The sequence below is a fragment of the Diplotaxodon limnothrissa genome, linkage group LG5 (genome assembly GCF_057381915.1).
Source record: "Diplotaxodon limnothrissa isolate DT_005_m linkage group LG5, D_limnothrissa_male_GT1.1, whole genome shotgun sequence".
Taxonomy (NCBI): domain Eukaryota; kingdom Metazoa; phylum Chordata; class Actinopteri; order Cichliformes; family Cichlidae; genus Diplotaxodon; species Diplotaxodon limnothrissa.
In genome coordinates this window covers 16142111-16158917 of record NC_140600.1, presented here as the reverse complement: position 1 = coordinate 16158917, position 16807 = coordinate 16142111, and the positions used below count along the sequence as shown (strand labels likewise).

Below are 16807 nucleotides of genomic sequence, written 5' to 3'. Positions count from 1 at the left end.
GGCAGAGTGTCTTTTATGAGCACAAGTTAATAATTTACTACTATCAAAGCTGGCATTCACAGTGTATGAGGCTAAAAGTGCTGGGAGGTTTGATGGTATCTCCTCGCTTCTCTTTTACTTGTTCAAACAGGCAACTCTGCGGGTATATGCAAAGCAGGCTTCTGTTTGAATGCTACAATTTTCTTATTCCAGCCCCTCATTTACTGTAACATTTACACTAGGCGCTATCTGAATTATCACTATGAACACGCCCAAGTGTGTATGTGTGTGAGTGCAGGCACACACATACAAACACACACCACAAGCTACGCAACAGACATTATAGAGGAGACGTGTAAGCAATGATGAGAAAGTGGTTGCTAGGCAATACAGTAATAATAACAGTAGACGGCAACACATCACCCAGCATGAGTTATGGTGAAGGAATGTTGTTTGTGTGATGACAGGAAATACACTCATGAGTTAGTTTTACTATATATGGCTATTAAAGGATATTCCTGTTCATTTCACCTGCTTAAACCCCAACATGCTCAAACTTGTACAACACGGTATGAAAATAATAAGCAGTAAATTCTTGCATGAAGTCATTATTAGTCCAACATATTCAGCCTCAAATCATGATGTCATGATGGTTCTAATTCTCTATGAATAGGGAAGGCTAGCACAGTTTACTCTGTGAGAGGAGAGTGAGGTGTCACCCTTTGACTGCGTGTGTTTGACTGTAGTTTACCTGCACAGCCACACACACTTGAGTTAACCTGTAGGTTTCAGTGTATGTGAAGAGCGTATAGGAGTAAATTCTGTTGCTCTCTATTCAAGGTAATGATTGATAAGGAGGCTGAGGTCGGTGCTTGCCTTGTGTAATGTGCTGAATTGAGTCACTGACAGGACACTAACGGTGCTGAACCACCTCCGATCGGGCGGGTGGTGTCCTCAGAATGTGCGTGCTGCAGGCAAAATACAGGGAGTGCAGAATTATTAGGCAAGTTGTATTTTTGAGGAATAATTTTATTATTGAACAACAACCATGTTCTCAATGAACCCAAAAAACTCAATATCAAAGCTGAATGTTTTTGGAAGTAGTTTTTAGTTTTAGCTATTTTAGGGGGATATCTGTGTGTGCACGTGACTATTACTGTGCATAATTATCAGGCAACTTAACAAAAAACAAATATATACCCATTTCAATTATTTATTTTTGGAGCTACTGGAGCTCTCTGCCCTTTACCAATCCAGCCACGGGCCCATCCATCTGGCCCATCAAGACTCACTCTCATTTCATCAGTCCATAAAACCTTAGAAAAATCAGTCTTGAGATATTTCTTGGCCCAGTCTTGACGTTTCAGCTTGTGTGTCTTGTTCAGTGGTGGTCGTCTTTCAGCCTTTCTTACCTTGTCCATGTCTCTGAGTATTGCACACCTTGTGCTTTTGGGCGCTCCAGTGATGTTGCAGCTCTGAAATATGGCCAAACTGGTGGCAAGTGGCATCTTGGCAGCTGCACGCTTGACTTTTCTCAGTTCATGGGCAGTTATTTTGCGCCTTGGTTTTTCCACACGCTTCTTGCGACCCTGTTGACTATTTTGAATGAAACGCTTGATTGTTCGATGATCACGCTTCAGAAGCTTTGCAATTTTGAGACTGCTGCATCCCTCTGCAAGATATCTCACTATTTTTGACTTTTCTGAGCCTGTCAAGTCCTTCTTTTGACCCATTTTGCCAAAGGAAAGGACGTTGCCTAATAATTATGCACACCTGATATAGGGTGTTGATGTCATTAGACCACACCCCTTCTCATTACAGAGATGCACATCACCTAATATGCTTAATTGGTAGTAGGCTTTCGAGCCTATACAGCTTGGAGTAAGACAACATGCATGAAGAGGATGATGTGGACAAAATACTCATTTGCCTAATAATTCTGCACTCCCTGTAGATAAACCTGCTTCTGCAAGTTTTCTGTGTGGCTGCCCAACACTTAATAGATACATGGGGGCCTTTTCCTTTCTATAATAGTCCAACATGACGTACCCACATGGCGCATATAAACAAAACACTGGTGAAAAATGTTTTCCTATGGTTAAGTGATCTCTTCTTACATGCTTGGAAAGGCCTGGTTTTAGGAAAAGTTATCCACCAGTGCTAGGTGCTACTAAACCCTCACACAGCTGGTTCAGCTGAGTTGCATACTAGAGTGGCTAATAGTCATCTAAAGATTAAAATATGACGGAGAACTGAAACCTAATATAACCCTGATTTAACAATGGAGCTTGCAAGGAGCTAGGCCTGGTATTTGGGAATTGAGTGAGACACTGATTTATTTAAGCCAAAAATATGAGGCTTTTACCTTCAATAATTTTTGAGATATTCATATTCAAACATTAAAAATATTTGATATCATTTCACATCAATCATTTCATATGTCCAAACTTTGGACAGCAGCATATTATTAGGCAAATTATTGCTGGTCGATCAGAACGTGTTCCAAAAATGGAATGATTTGAGATGGAATGACCCATGTGCAAAGCAAAATAATGGGAAAAAAATCACACAGTGGCACTGTTGTATGTAATGCAAAAGGCTGAGTCAGGCTCAACCTTTTCTGATTTCCGGACATTCAACCAGAGCTTGCTGCAACTCCACTGTGACTGTCTTAACTCTGATAAATGGGAGAGGCGCTGCTCGAATGCTCAGTCTAAACAAACAGAAGGGTCAGGCCAGCCAGGTGTGCAGGCCTGTGAGGCTGTAGTTACAAGCAGCACTGCTGTGAGATAAATAGTACTGGCATGCACTATGAAAATCCAAACATGCTGAGGGTTAATAATAATAACGGTTAAATATATGACAACTTTGTTATATTTGTTAAACCTCTTAGCATATTAAGATTTGCAGCAAAACAACTGCTAAGGCTGCTGGGAATACCGATAGTTGGTAGGTCTAGTAGGCAAACTGAAAGCTTGAAAGAGTTTGAAAGTTTGGGCGATCACAAAAGTCAGTTGGATTTTGTAGCGGCTTGCTTTGAAATTTGATCTCTCACACACAAACCCACATACCCACAGAGAGACAGAAAGACACACACAGACGCGCGTACAGTTTATATTTGTTCATCACCTCAGACAGAACTGATGCTGTTCAGTTGTGGCACAACTGTTGAAACAACATAAAGAAAATAGAACAGAAATGAGAAAACAGACAGTGCAGGTACTGTCTGTGACATCAAAAGCAGGTGTTTTCAAATGCCCACAAGCAAATGAGCTGGTTGCTAGGCTTTTCATTTGGCTAGACAACTTTCTTCCCGGTGTGACAAAGGGTGAGTCATCGAGTTCCCATGCGTGCCTACAACAGTAGTAAGGTGGTTTTTGAGCACGTCTCTGTGTGTTTCTGTGCGCGTGCATGTGTGTACACTACAAGTTAAAATGTTAAAGTCCAAAACTGTAAAGCAATATCTCTTGGTGATGTCTTACTGAACTGCGTGGGTATGTCTGAGCGTGTGTTAGCATGCCAACAAACTGTCAACATTGTGACTGTGAGAACTTTGTGAACAGCAGCAGCTCTGCAATGCAGCTTAGCATCTTAGCATCGCTTTGTTGCGTTAACCTTTATAAATGTGTCCCAGTTTAACCACATTCTCCTGGTTTGGCATCTACAAGATATTTCAATGCATGACTTGTGGCTTGTGCTGTGTTGTAAGGGTGTGCACCTTGATTTATTTATTTTTTTTTCCAGGTGGTGAAATTCTGAGGCCTAAGAGTAAAATCCAGGGCGACATCACTCCCTCCTAAAGAACACACCCACAAACTTAAGCCAAAGCAAGCACAAAGGGGGCCATTGATGTGTCCAAAGGTTTTGGCTTCTCTCTTTTATGTCCACTATTCCTTTCATGTTTAGTCAATAGTTTACATTTGATTGTAAAGTCCACTTAATACATAAGGCTTTGATAATTTTCTAGCGAGAATACAAATGAACATTGCAGAGCACAGGACAGAAAATGTGTGCAATTCTATAACATGGAAAGAAATGTGCTTAACATAGAGTAATTGTGGTGCTGTACAAAGACACTGAAGTCACAAATGAAGAAACGTGACCCTGTTTCAGATCTGGATTAAAGTGATCAGACAAGTGTGAATATCTGTTGGTATAGAAGTGAGAGAGACAGATGTACATCCTTTATTAATTCAGTTGCAGAGAGAAGAGAGAACATCACAAATTAGCTGTTTATATGAGCATACTTTATCAGTATGCTAATATACAGAGTGGTACAAATATTCGTTCAACAGGTCAACTTGTGGCAGTGTCTTAATGAATTTCTTTGGATTTCACAGTAATCAAGAGGTTGAATTATTCATGAGTACCAATATTTACTATGAAATGAATATCCACATTAATGCTTTGCTAGGTATGCATTTGTATCACATTTTATCACATAATGTTATAAATGCAAGTATTTACCAGGTTACTAAATGCTTCTTAGACAGCTCTGTGTAACTTCCTGGTTTGCTTATGCACAACAAATCTTTCATGATGATGCTATCCTAGCATGGGTGGTGACTTTGTTTGACTTCAGGTGTATCGGCCAAGTTTCTCTGGACCCCCCGAACCCTGGACTCTAACACTAACACACAGTTAATTCTATATTTGTTGTAAGTCTACTTAACATCAAAGGTCGATGTAGCTTGCTGATGTTTCTGTACCCAGTGGTTTAAATGCAAATCTGTATGTAAAATATGTACGTATGCAGGCACGTTAAATGTAATCTAAAGGTTGATATCTGGGTAAAGAATGTAAATAAAAGACACAAGGGCATGCATATTTATAATTCGTTTTTTTGTGGGCGGATGTCATGCATGGTGGTTTTTACTATTAAAAACCACCATACGAAGAATTTGGTATCACCTCTCTGAAAAACTCAAAATAGTTTTATAACTGGTGAAACTGTTGCACAACTGTTTCCTTGGTCACAGACTCAAGAATTCGTAAAGATTAGACTTATTAATCAGACTTTCACAACCTGCTTATTTTGACAGGAATGTGCTCCACCCAAAGTCACATCAGACACGAAGATGACTATCTCACCCACAGTGGACAGATATAGTGATCTGATAAACTAAAAGTAAATAAAGTAAAAGGAGCGACGAAATAATTATGAGCGTCCATTCCAGCTTGACGAAAGAGAATGCACTTTGTTAAGTGCGTTAAGAAAAGAACTGAGTTCAAACTAACAAGATGCAAGGCATAGCTGCTCAGCAGGTTTTCTGCAGCTAGAGGCAAGGCCAGAGGCTAAGCTTCAAAACAACAATGGAAAGTTTAGATCACATTAACAAGAAAAAGAAAATGCAGGTAACGTTTCAGCTCTTCAGAAGTGGAGTTCCTTGTTTTGTGCTTCACTTTTTCTACCAAACTTTTCTTTGAACTGGACATGAGTAATAAACAGAGAAGGTTGCATGTTTAGCAGATTTTCAATTACAACCTGAAACATTTCATTTTTTAATATGTTTGACTTGAATAGGGATCATAATGTAGAAAATGAACATGTTGTTGTATCTAGTAAGACTAGGAAGTAGCAATACTCAGATTCAAATTTTATGCCACCTCATCTGCCTAGATGCTGCTTTATGGATGTAGTTGTTGTCCTAACCATGCAGCAGCGTACCTATTAGTTAACATGTGCCACCAAGTGATCCTAATAAAATGTTTCAATGTGGTGAGGTGGGAACAACTTCTGAAATCAACTCCCCCAGCCTGAACATAAATGTTCAGTTTTGTTAGTATGTTGCCTTAAATGGGATACAGCAATGCAACTTACAGTACTAGTTAGATACTCATCTCAAATGTGCACTGCATTCACAGATTGAACATAGGTTTCATTCACTCCATTTGATTCCTTATTGAAAAAGTCAGTATGAAGAGGCATAGCCTGTCAAACCACACCTTCACAGTGTAAAACTGTCCACACCCTGGTCACACATACTACAGTGGTACAAAAGGGAATTCCAGAAACTAGGTTATAATATGTGCCGTAGTTTTTTTTTGTTTATGAGATATAAAATTATATCACTTCACAATGGCACTTTTTAAATGTTTTGAGACCTTTATTCAACCATAACTTGCAGCCTATCACATGTTCCGTCAGTCAGGTGTGCAGCTGGAATAGCGCTGTTACTGAACTCCCCATAATTACTGAGCTATGCTCTGATAGTTTGTTCCTTCACAAGTATGTAAGACAGGCACGAGAAAGCCATTCAGAGTGGGTGGAGACAGGTTTTTAGAGTAAACACTGGAGCCTGGACACATATAAAGAGTTGGTCACAGTTCTTGAAGCCCAAAAGAAATAACACTGACACATTTTAACTCATTTTAAAGGCTTTATACATCTTCACAGGAAGCCTGACTTCAGTGTTTTGGGTTTTGCACTTCAGATTACTCAGACTTGACCAGCTTGAGCTTTTTAATTGTGACAATTGTGTGACAAAATTTAATTGTGTGATGGGTCATGGCTGATGACATTTTAAACAAAGACAGACAAAACGTATAGCGATAGTGATCTGTCGTGATCACTTTGTTGCTACATTTACCAAGATTTTATTTGAATTTTTTATTTTTGTCTTTGCTTTTCTACTGGAACTGCACCACTCCTAATTCCTGTTTATCAAATATCTCAATGAAACAATTGTTTGGACCAGATACCAGGGCCCCACCCTGTTTGGTGATTCCTACTGTGTGGGTTGACTTATTGGCACTCAAGTTTGCACGCTGAGAATTGCTGTGAAAATACCGCACAGCATTAGAGACAGCACTGAAACTGATCTGTTTATGCAGGTAACATAATCCCGGGTCTCTAACTGACTGTAATGCAACTGTTTGAATTCAGTGAGATACAAGAGTGGAACATGCATTTTCTCAGAATCACAGCTGGGCAGCAGCTAGTTGAGCTTTTAGAGTAAATTCCACACCACGGTAGAAATTAAAGGCATGTGCATGTGAAAAGTTGGGGAAGAATGAAAAAGAATGCAGACCTCTCCCACAAAGGTACAGAGGTGAGAAACTAGTGTGCCAGTGTTTAAGTATGGGAGCGGTGGGTGCGGTCAAGTAAGCACAAAAAACAACCACTCAATCTTGAATGCACATTACTGATTCATGGAGCAGATTATTTTCAGTCGAACAAGGAAGAACAAACTATAAGCGTAAAGCATTATTTTATACAACAATGTTCTGGCAGCACTTATGTTGAACTCTGCCTGGGGCATTTGACTAAATAATACTTTATTCTTGAAGTTTATTCCTTTCTTTGCAGTAATCCATGCTTGAATCTCTCAGGTTTGCGTAAATACTGATAACACAGATGAGTTAAGATGTCTAGAATCAGTATTCAAAATGCAAAACAGTGTAAAAGCAAACAAGTCCAATGCAAATGTGTATTTAACTAGATGCACAATGTGATACATGCACTTTTAATTGTAACTACAGGAAAAGATTGTTTGAAGTGAGTGCAGTTTCATGTTGGATTCTTATTGTTTCTGTTGTGATGCAGATGCCTCATTTGCATTTGCATGTAGTGAACTATATGCAGTATATTTTTAAAACTTGTTTTAAGGACTGTGTGGACATTTGTTTTGCTATAGCTATAACTATACTGTACTGTGCAGCATGCTAACACAATGCTAACACAATGCTAACAGCACGCTATTCTTTTAGACGCAAACATTTCTCTCTAGAAAACTAGCAACACTAGGCTGGGCCATTTGTTTTGAATCATGACAAATGTCTTTACAAATGGCAATCATAGATGGTAATATTATTCGACTCCACGTACCAGACCATGTATGGCTGCGGTGGTAGATCTGTTATACTAGAATGGGCACTGGTACATTCAACTGCTCATGAATTTAGCCTGTTATAATTAGGTGAATATGGAAATACAAACTTGCTAAATATCAGGTTCTTATAATGCTGTTCGGATGATTGGTTGGGAAATGATTTGTTTGGCAATGCTTCCAATGCTACCTTGATGCCAGGGACAGTAGTCAAACCGCTGGTGCACATCTCAGCTACATATTCTGGCCTATACTCTCTAATAAGTGTTTCATGAATGTCATTACTGCTGAAAAGATTTCATTGTTCATGAGAATTTTAGTCACTTTCTTGTGCTTCCTAAAACTGATCTTGACTTCGAATGATTTAATCGTAGTTTTGATCAGAGAGGACAATACAAACGAAGTGAATACTAGTGATAAAATAGCACATACGACCGTACAAGCACCATCCAAATTTTGGTTATTTATTGATGCATTTTGTTATGATGTCAGTGAAAAGCTTACACAACTTAAACAGTAGTTAGGGTGGAGCCAGCTTCATCTAATTAATATATAATGATGGGTTTTTTTGTTTTGTTTTTTACAACTTTTGGACCATTGTATGGTCTGATCCAGTGCTTTATGTTAAGGTGTTACTAAGAACTAATCAGTAACTGTTATGGTATGTAAGATATTGCCATATAAATTTAGCAAAGGAAAAGTATGGTATGTGCAGCATGACACATGTCACACTTAAATATATTAACCTGATTGCATCTGCTAAATAGACAGTACATAATGAATGCACTAATGAGACAAAGAGTCATAATTTGAGTAAAGCTTAGTATTACTTTGGTGATTTGTTTGTCAGTGGTTGGAATATACAGTATGTGCATGCTTTGATAAGAGAGGAGAAAGCTAGTTTATATGAAAGAATGTACATATCAAGACTACTTGTGTGTTGGTAGTGTATAAGTTTATGTATTTTGTGAAATATTTTGACTGTGATTCTAATTTTTATCTTTTGCTTCAGTGGATGCAATAATAAACATAGAGAATCCATAAAAGGTTTTCTTTGTTGTTTTTTTTTATTCCACTTCACTTGGCTCTGCGTTACTTGTTTGCTCCTTCTCCCTTGTCCTGTTGCAGGGTGTGTCCAGGCTTATCTCCCTGACAATCCCTCCCTACCTGTTTTACAAGACTGGCCACTCCTGTCATTGAGAGCAAGAAGCGTGTAAGCTGAGGTGGAGGGAAGGCTTGAAAGCCAAACTCAGAGGGCAGGTGAAGATCCTCCCACCAGCTTGTACAGCCATAAAAGCAGCGAGAGTGTGCTGTCAGACACTCAGAGGGACTTGGCTCTCCTTTTGAAGACTTCTCAGCGTCAGTTTGCTTCTGCTCAACAAGTTGAAAATGTATCAACCCAGGAAGGCAGCATCAGTAGTGAGCTACAGCAGCAGCAGCAGGAGGTCGGTTCCCACCTCAAGCTCCTACTCCATCAAGAGAACCACATATGGTGGTGTTGGTTCGGGTTTTACTCCTAGCATAAGTGCATCAAGCAGTTATGGCCTTTCTAGCCAACCACTACTTGGACAACCAATCACTGCTGTCCAAGTCAACCAGAGCCTGCTGGCTCCTCTGAACCTGGAGATCGACCCCACCATCCAGGCTGTCCGCACCCAGGAGAAGGAGCAGATCAAGACCCTGAACAACCGCTTCGCCTCCTTCATTGACAAGGTTTGTTCCTCTGATCTCTCTGTCTGACTGCCTGTTCTATGTACAATTTACTGCAGGCCTCATTATTGTGGTACAGAGAACTTGCATGCCTCTTGGGCCAGATTTATCTCTTGCTTCTGCTACACGTGAATAGTTCAAAGTTTTCATCTTGGATATGTGAATGAAAACAAAAAGAATTAGAAAGTTAAAAGTAAGTGAATTGTCTAGCACACTAATGGCAATCTGTTTTCAGACGAGTACCACACTCAAAATGCAAATATGCTCTTGACATTAGCAGAACTGACAAAGAAAGGCAGTTGTGACTCTTATCTGGGTGGTGTATTCACCAGTGTCTTACAGCCTTTGCGATTAGAGAAGCATTTGAAAACCTCAATTCTGTCAGAGGTCATGACAGAGTTGATTTTAAACTAGCAGCTCCATTTAAAATCTGCTCTGTATAACAGCTGGCTTATAGCCCCGTCCAAGCCTATCTATCCACTGTCTAAACATGGGTGGCGATTACAATGCAACCACTCGCCTATTCCTCACTTGGCAGACGAGCACAGGGAACAGGGAATTATCTGCACTCTGTCTGCATAGTCCAAAGTCTGCAATTTGCACATTGCACTTATCACCTGGTTGTTATAGGCAACATGAGGACAGAGCTGCAAATCAGCCTTTACTTCATATAGATGTTACAGTCATACTGTCTGCACTGATGGGAACTATGGGTCATGGGTTTCTTCGTGTGAAACTGTAAATGGTATACCTTGACACTCGGACACACAAAACAACAAGTGCTGCAATTCTTTGTCTTCTGTGGTTTAACTGCCACACCCAGTTTTTATGGCTGGAGAGCCAGTGTGGCTTTCAACAATGCACGTAGGATGACTCATAGCCAAATTGCAGACCCAATAAGAGAAATCCTCAAGGCCACGTAGACGTTGGCGAAACATCTGCATGGAATATTCTGCATTATTTAAAGAAAAGAAAAGATAAAATGATACGTGTTCCAAAATAAAAAGGCCTAAAAGTTTACTTTAACACTTTTAGTGTACATTTGAAGAACTGCCTTCACGAGTCACAGCTGTTGTGACTGGGGCGTGGCAAGTCAAATAGATGTCTAGCTGCTCACTCAGTAAAGTTGTGCAATCTTTATATCTGATAACAAAAGTGCTGCACATTATACCCTTCTTTAAAAATTAAAAGAACCAAACCACCAAACAGACCTCAAGCCACATTCATATATGATTCAACGTTAAAAACACATGAAAATGATCAGCATCTGATCTTTTGTCTTAAATTTTGTGCTGTTTTCCAGGTGCGTTTTCTGGAGCAGCAGAACAAGATGCTGGAGACCAAATGGAGCCTCCTGCAGCAACAGACCACCACCCGCTCCAACATCGACGGCATGTTTGAGGCTTACATTGCCAACCTCCGCAGGCAGTTCGATGGGCTGGGTAATGAGAAGGTCAAGCTGGAGTCAGAGCTGAGGAACATGCAGGGCCTGGTTGAAGACTTCAAGAATAAGTAAGTGTTTACATGACACATATACCGACCAGCACCTCCTCTAAAGAGCAGACATAAAAAACGGAGAGGTGCTGATGTATTGCATTGTGTTCCAACAGGTACGAGGATGAAATCAACAAGCGTGCAGCAGCAGAGAATGAGTTTGTGCTCCTGAAGAAGGTGGGAAAATGTCAAGATGACCCTTTAAGTTTTTTAAAAAATGTGTGACTTTTGATGTGGTAAAAGTGACCATTTTTTGTTTGTATGTGACATCATTTCCAGGATGTTGATGCTGCCTACATGAACAAGGTGGAGCTGGAGGCCAAGGTGGATGCTCTTCAGGATGAAATCAACTTCCTCAGGGCTATCTATGAGGCTGTATGTAGTTTCTAATGTCTAATTTAACCAACTTATTGTGATTTCTCTTTTTGCACCCTAATAATTGTTTTTAACTTAACTGTTTTCCATAAACAATTTGTTCTGTAGGAGCTTCGTGAGCTGCAGAGCCAGATCAAGGACACCTCTGTCATTGTGGAGATGGACAACAGTCGCAACCTTGACATGGATGCTATTGTGGCTGAAGTGCGTGCTCAGTATGAGGACATTGCTAACCGCAGCAGGGCTGAAGCTGAGAGCTGGTACAAACAGAAGGTGAGGGAGCAAAGCTGATGCTCATCCCCTCTCTGCTTTTAATACACACTACAAAAGGTCTACTCTCTGGATTATGTTTCTGATGCACCTTGTATTTTTTTCATAATAGTATGAGGAAATGCAGACCTCTGCTGGACAGTATGGTGATGACTTGCGCACAACCAAGTCTGAAATCGCTGAGCTGAACCGTATGATTGCCCGTCTTCAGAATGAGATCGAGGCTGTCAAGGGACAGGTACATTTCAAGGCCTTTTACTCTGAGTACACCTTATAGTGTAAAAAGATTGGCAACTATTAAAGAATGCGTGACATGATTCTCCACAGAGGGCCAACCTCGAGGCTCAGATTGCAGAAGCCGAGGAGCGCGGTGAGCTGGCAGTGAAAGACGCCAAGCTCCGCATCAGGGACCTGGAGGAGGCTCTGCAGAAAGCCAAGCAGGACATGGCCCGCCAGGTGCGCGAATACCAGGAGCTCATGAACGTCAAGCTCGCCCTGGATATTGAAATCGCCACCTACAGGAAACTGCTGGAAGGAGAGGAATCCAGGTGAGATAAACTGAATTGTTTAGTTTCATGGCCCATGCATTAGACTCATATCTAAATTAAACACTAACTCTCTATTATTAAACCATTAGACTGGCCAGCGGAGGCGCCAGTGCAACCATCCATGTGCAGCAGAGCAGTGGTGGTAAGTTTTTTTATAAAAAAAAAAAAATCATGTATAAAACGTAAGCTAATAGATGACATAGAGAGGATGGATCATCACTTTACATTCATGCTTTGCTTTCTTCTCCAGGACTGTCCAATTCCTACAGTGGTTATAGTAGCGGTGGTGCCATCACCAAGTCTACAGTGTCATCTGTCAGCAGCAGAAGATACTTCTGAAGTCTTTCAAAAAAGGAGAGCCGTCCCCCTTTCCCTTCAGAAACTCTTGAACTTACTCTAAATCTCTAGCTTTTTCATGGTGCTATTCAATGCTGTTAAACATGTTCAACCAGAGTGCTGAATATGCTCCCAAAATCTGTGATTCCTAACACGGAAACTCTTGACTTTGTTCTGTTCAACAACATTGTAGCAGGAGTTTCTGAAGGGATTCTTAGCCTTTAACACACAAGGCCCAGGTCAGTTAGCGAGGGATCATTTTGTTTCTTTCTGCACTGACTTCCTGAGAAAAATAAATAAATAAAAAATGGAGTGCTAAAAACTAGGCAAGGAAAGACCTTTAAAATCGTGTCAGGAAGAAGAGCAAGTCACTGACCAGATCTGATCACTGGAAAAAATACAGGAGTTTGAAATTTGTGTCTTTACATGTTTACAGTTAAACTTTGAACTGATTGGTTATTGTCTCGCTCTTTTTTGTTGTTGGTTTTTTTGTTGGTTTTTTACTGTTCTGTTCATTTTTTCCCTGCTTGGTTTTGCCTTCAGACTAAAACTACTTTGAAACCAGATTTATTTTGTAAAGCGACACGACTGAGTGTTGCTGCAAACAACATCGAATAAATCCAAATGAAATAAATCTGAGATTAAAAAAAAAGGTTGTCTCTTACTCTTGTTATTGTTGTTGTAAATGAAATTATTCCTGACTACTTCAAGCTGAGGAAGTTTTTTTTTTGGTTTTTTAAACAGGAAGATTTCTTTGCTGAGATTTCACATGGGGGCAGTGCTGCCACAGTTTTAGACTTTGAACTCAACCAGGTAGCATTCTCCAAATATCAAAGTCATAATTCATGTTTCAGAGGTTTATTACGTTATCGCTCAGAGTGATCACACAACAGCTGTAAAAAGGACAAAAAATCTGACCTTTTTAATCCAACAATCACTTTGACAGACTGCTGTGTCAGCAAAAGAGAATATCTGTGTAACATGAGCAGTAGAGATAACAGAAACGTAGCGTGGGAGGTTTCAGTTGGGAATTTACTGCATCTGCAACCATATGACACAAACATAGAAAATAGGAAGTGGAAGGCTCCAAAGCAAAGGGTTAGGCAAACAATGGCATTTCTATGATGGTAAGAAATAAGTAATGCCGCAAATCTACGTCTCTGTTTTTCATATTGTGAATGACTTAACAATAGACCGCAGGCTTTTTCTCTAAAATATTAGTTTGTGAAACCAACATGCCTCAATGCTTCAGATTAGAACAATAACACTCTCCACAAAGAGGTGGACAAAAGAGTAGGGAAGAAGAAACACAAGTACTACAGTCTACCCTACATTCACCACAAAATCCAAACACTGTGTCAACATACAGTATTTATATTCAACACATGTTGCAGAACAACTGCTTGCAGGATTTTACGCCTTGACCTTCATATTGTGTGAGCTCAAAAACCAACAACAAAACAGGCCGAGTTATTTTTAAGTGTGCTATTTTCTGCACACTCAAAGGTGTATTTTTAAATGTGCCTCCCGCAATTTAAGTCTACATTGGCAGGTTAACAAGAAAAATCCCTTTTATTAGCTTCACCTGGAGCACAAAACTTCTGGCAGTGATCGTACAATTTATTGACTTTAATCCCAGAGGAATTAACGTCAGATCGACTCAACATAATTGTTCCAGACACACGCCAATTGCTGTATTCACTCGTGTTTTCACGTTAAACCAGTTACATCACAGCTGAAACAGTTGTGAGGGAGTTGTCTTTTCACCCTGAGGTGGCCAGAAGGAAATCACACTTCCTACAATTATAAATGCTACATTTATCCCCAGGACAAACCAACAGTTTTGGCTGAAACACGTTAATACTTGCACAGCTTGCATACCTGCTTTTCAGTGGCACGGTGTTTCCTGCTGTGCAGCACTGTTATTATCCAGTATATGTCTATTTGGGCAATTAAGACAGCCTCAATGAACATTCATTGGCAAATGAGAACAGCTACTCCTGTAATGTTGAGCATGAAAACACAAGAGGCGCAAGGATGGAAAGGCACCGGTCATTAACCTCCCTGGAGAGACTGTAGAGTCTATGAGCAGCTTGTCCTTGAAAAGGATCAGTGGTCTTATTGTTTCACACGTAACAATTTCTCTGTGTCAGCAGGGATGGGACAGAAAACAGGTACTGTGCCCCCGTTTTCAAGGAGAGACAACCTTGCAGGAGCACAGATGAAAAAAAAAAAATGCACCATCCCCTCTAATTAACTAGGCTATTCTTTTTTATACATATATAGATAATCAGGATAATAATAGTGATCTTGAACAATAGCAGAAGAATTAAAATGATGACGAATGCTTGAATTAGAACTATGGTGTCTACAAGTACACGTGGCGCTAACACCTGCGGCCTCAGACAAGTGTGGCTGCAGTAGAGAATAAATCAAAAGACACGGGGGAAAAAAGAATTGTCTATGCAGTACTTACTACGACATATTTGTAGTAAAACACAATTATCTGATAATAAACGCCATTTTAAAACATATTTAGTGCTAGGTGAACAAATTCATATTTAAAAACTCACATTGTTAAATATTAATATATTGATTTTAAACAGGATTTGTTCAGTATTACAATAAGTTCCTACTTTTTTTTTCATTTTTGTTACACTCTGGGTTTGATAAATCTTCAGTTTAGAAGTTTAGTCTTCATTAATTTAACAAATCTGAGAATAAATATGTTTGTTTACAAGAACCCGCTGAACCTGCTGCCTTTGGATTATAGCAGTTAAAGCTGATTTGTAACATGGCATCAATTGTGTTTATAAGTAATACTTTTGAAAAACATAGACGATGCTACTTTTAGCTTCTCCCTTTGCTCTTCCTGATGCAACCCTGATGGATTTGTGTCTTCTCCCAGGATTCAGCTGGGACGTTTTTCTTGTTAGGCGAATTTGCGAACAACTACACTATTAAGCCACTTAAAAAACATTCATGCACCTATATAAAATTATTTGACACAAAGGTCAACCAGTGATGAGAGTATAAAGATCAGCCACTGTTTACAGCATTAGCAAATTCCCTGGTATAAGGCAGTCATATATTTTATTAGAGTAATAAAAAAAAGCTGCTTGATGTAAGTGATTGTTAATAGACCTTTGTGTGTGAATGCATGCTTATGAACATTACAAGTTTGAACTTTTTTTTGAACTGCTAACTGGGTGTGAAGACTAATTATTTAGAAATCTTACAAGGCATGTATGAGCTTTTATATTCAGACAACACACAACAGACCCGAGAGCACAAGATCTCATTCAAAATGAAGCAAATTTCATTAGGAGTCAGATCTATCATAGAAGATGACCTTTGTTTTCTTTGCCCTTACTGCTGTGTGAAGAAACACACTAATGAGCTATTGATTAAAAGTGGGTGGGTGGGTGGGGGGTGCAAGCTCTTAGACAGCATTGGAAGAAATCCTCCGGAGTGATAGCCAAGACTGACCGGACCCTTAACCCAAGTCCTGCACCACGATCGATAAACATTACACCTTCCACAAACCCTAACACCTCTGCCAGTGCTGGTGAATATCAGCAGCCGCGACTGGAAACACCAATAAGCTGTGCGCTGCATGTGGAGTGAGCACGGGTCAGATCACTTAGTGTCTCTGTCAGGTGGTAATGGGGGGGACAATGTGTAAGTGTGGGAATGTGGACTGAATTTGACTCAATCCTGAGTGCAGGACTGAATTAAGGACGTGGATGCAAATCCACATTTGCTAGATTGACATTCTTCAGCCACTGCATTTGATTCTGTTTCGAATCATCTAATCGGAGAATCCCGACTGTTTTGGCGTCACACCTCCGGCAACATTTTCTAAAGATGACTCTTGTCCCATCAGCGTAAACAGACAAAACCCCCTCAAAAACAGGATATATCTGACAAAAGGGGAAATATTTACAGCTATAATCTGCTGTAACAGGTAAGCAAGTGAAAGTCAAGGTTTCACGGCCACAGCAAGAAGCATGGAGTAATTGGAAACATGCAGACTGAATGAAGTTCAATGTTAAAAAAAAAATCTTTAAAAGAGAAGAAATCTAAAAAAAAAAAAAAAAAGCAATGTTTACAAATGTTGGACCTCAGCTGTGTTATTCCAGTCTGTCCTGGTACAACAAAATGAGGTGCGTGTGTAATGTCACGCTATATTAACCCAGTCAGTCCACAGCAGGTGAGAGATAGGCTGTCTTGTGTTAGCGCAGCTGCTTTGTGCCCTCCAGCTGA

The 16807-nt window shown here is 39.9% G+C and overlaps 1 protein-coding gene across 1 annotated transcript; it reads left to right on the top strand.

Annotated features, from left to right (window-relative positions):
• Window positions 1-9146: 9146 nt before the first annotated feature.
• LOC146631849 (keratin, type II cytoskeletal 8-like) lies at window positions 9147-12941 on the top strand. The gene is made up of 9 exons (XM_085353150.1): window positions 9147-9521; window positions 10822-11030; window positions 11129-11189; window positions 11292-11387; window positions 11496-11660; window positions 11770-11895; window positions 11985-12205; window positions 12295-12347; window positions 12456-12941. The coding sequence occupies exons 1-9, from the start codon at window positions 9198-9200 to the stop codon at window positions 12542-12544; spliced, it is 1344 nt and encodes a 447-aa protein (XP_085209276.1). The 5' UTR covers window positions 9147-9197; the 3' UTR covers window positions 12545-12941.
• Window positions 12942-16807: the final 3866 nt, after the last annotated feature.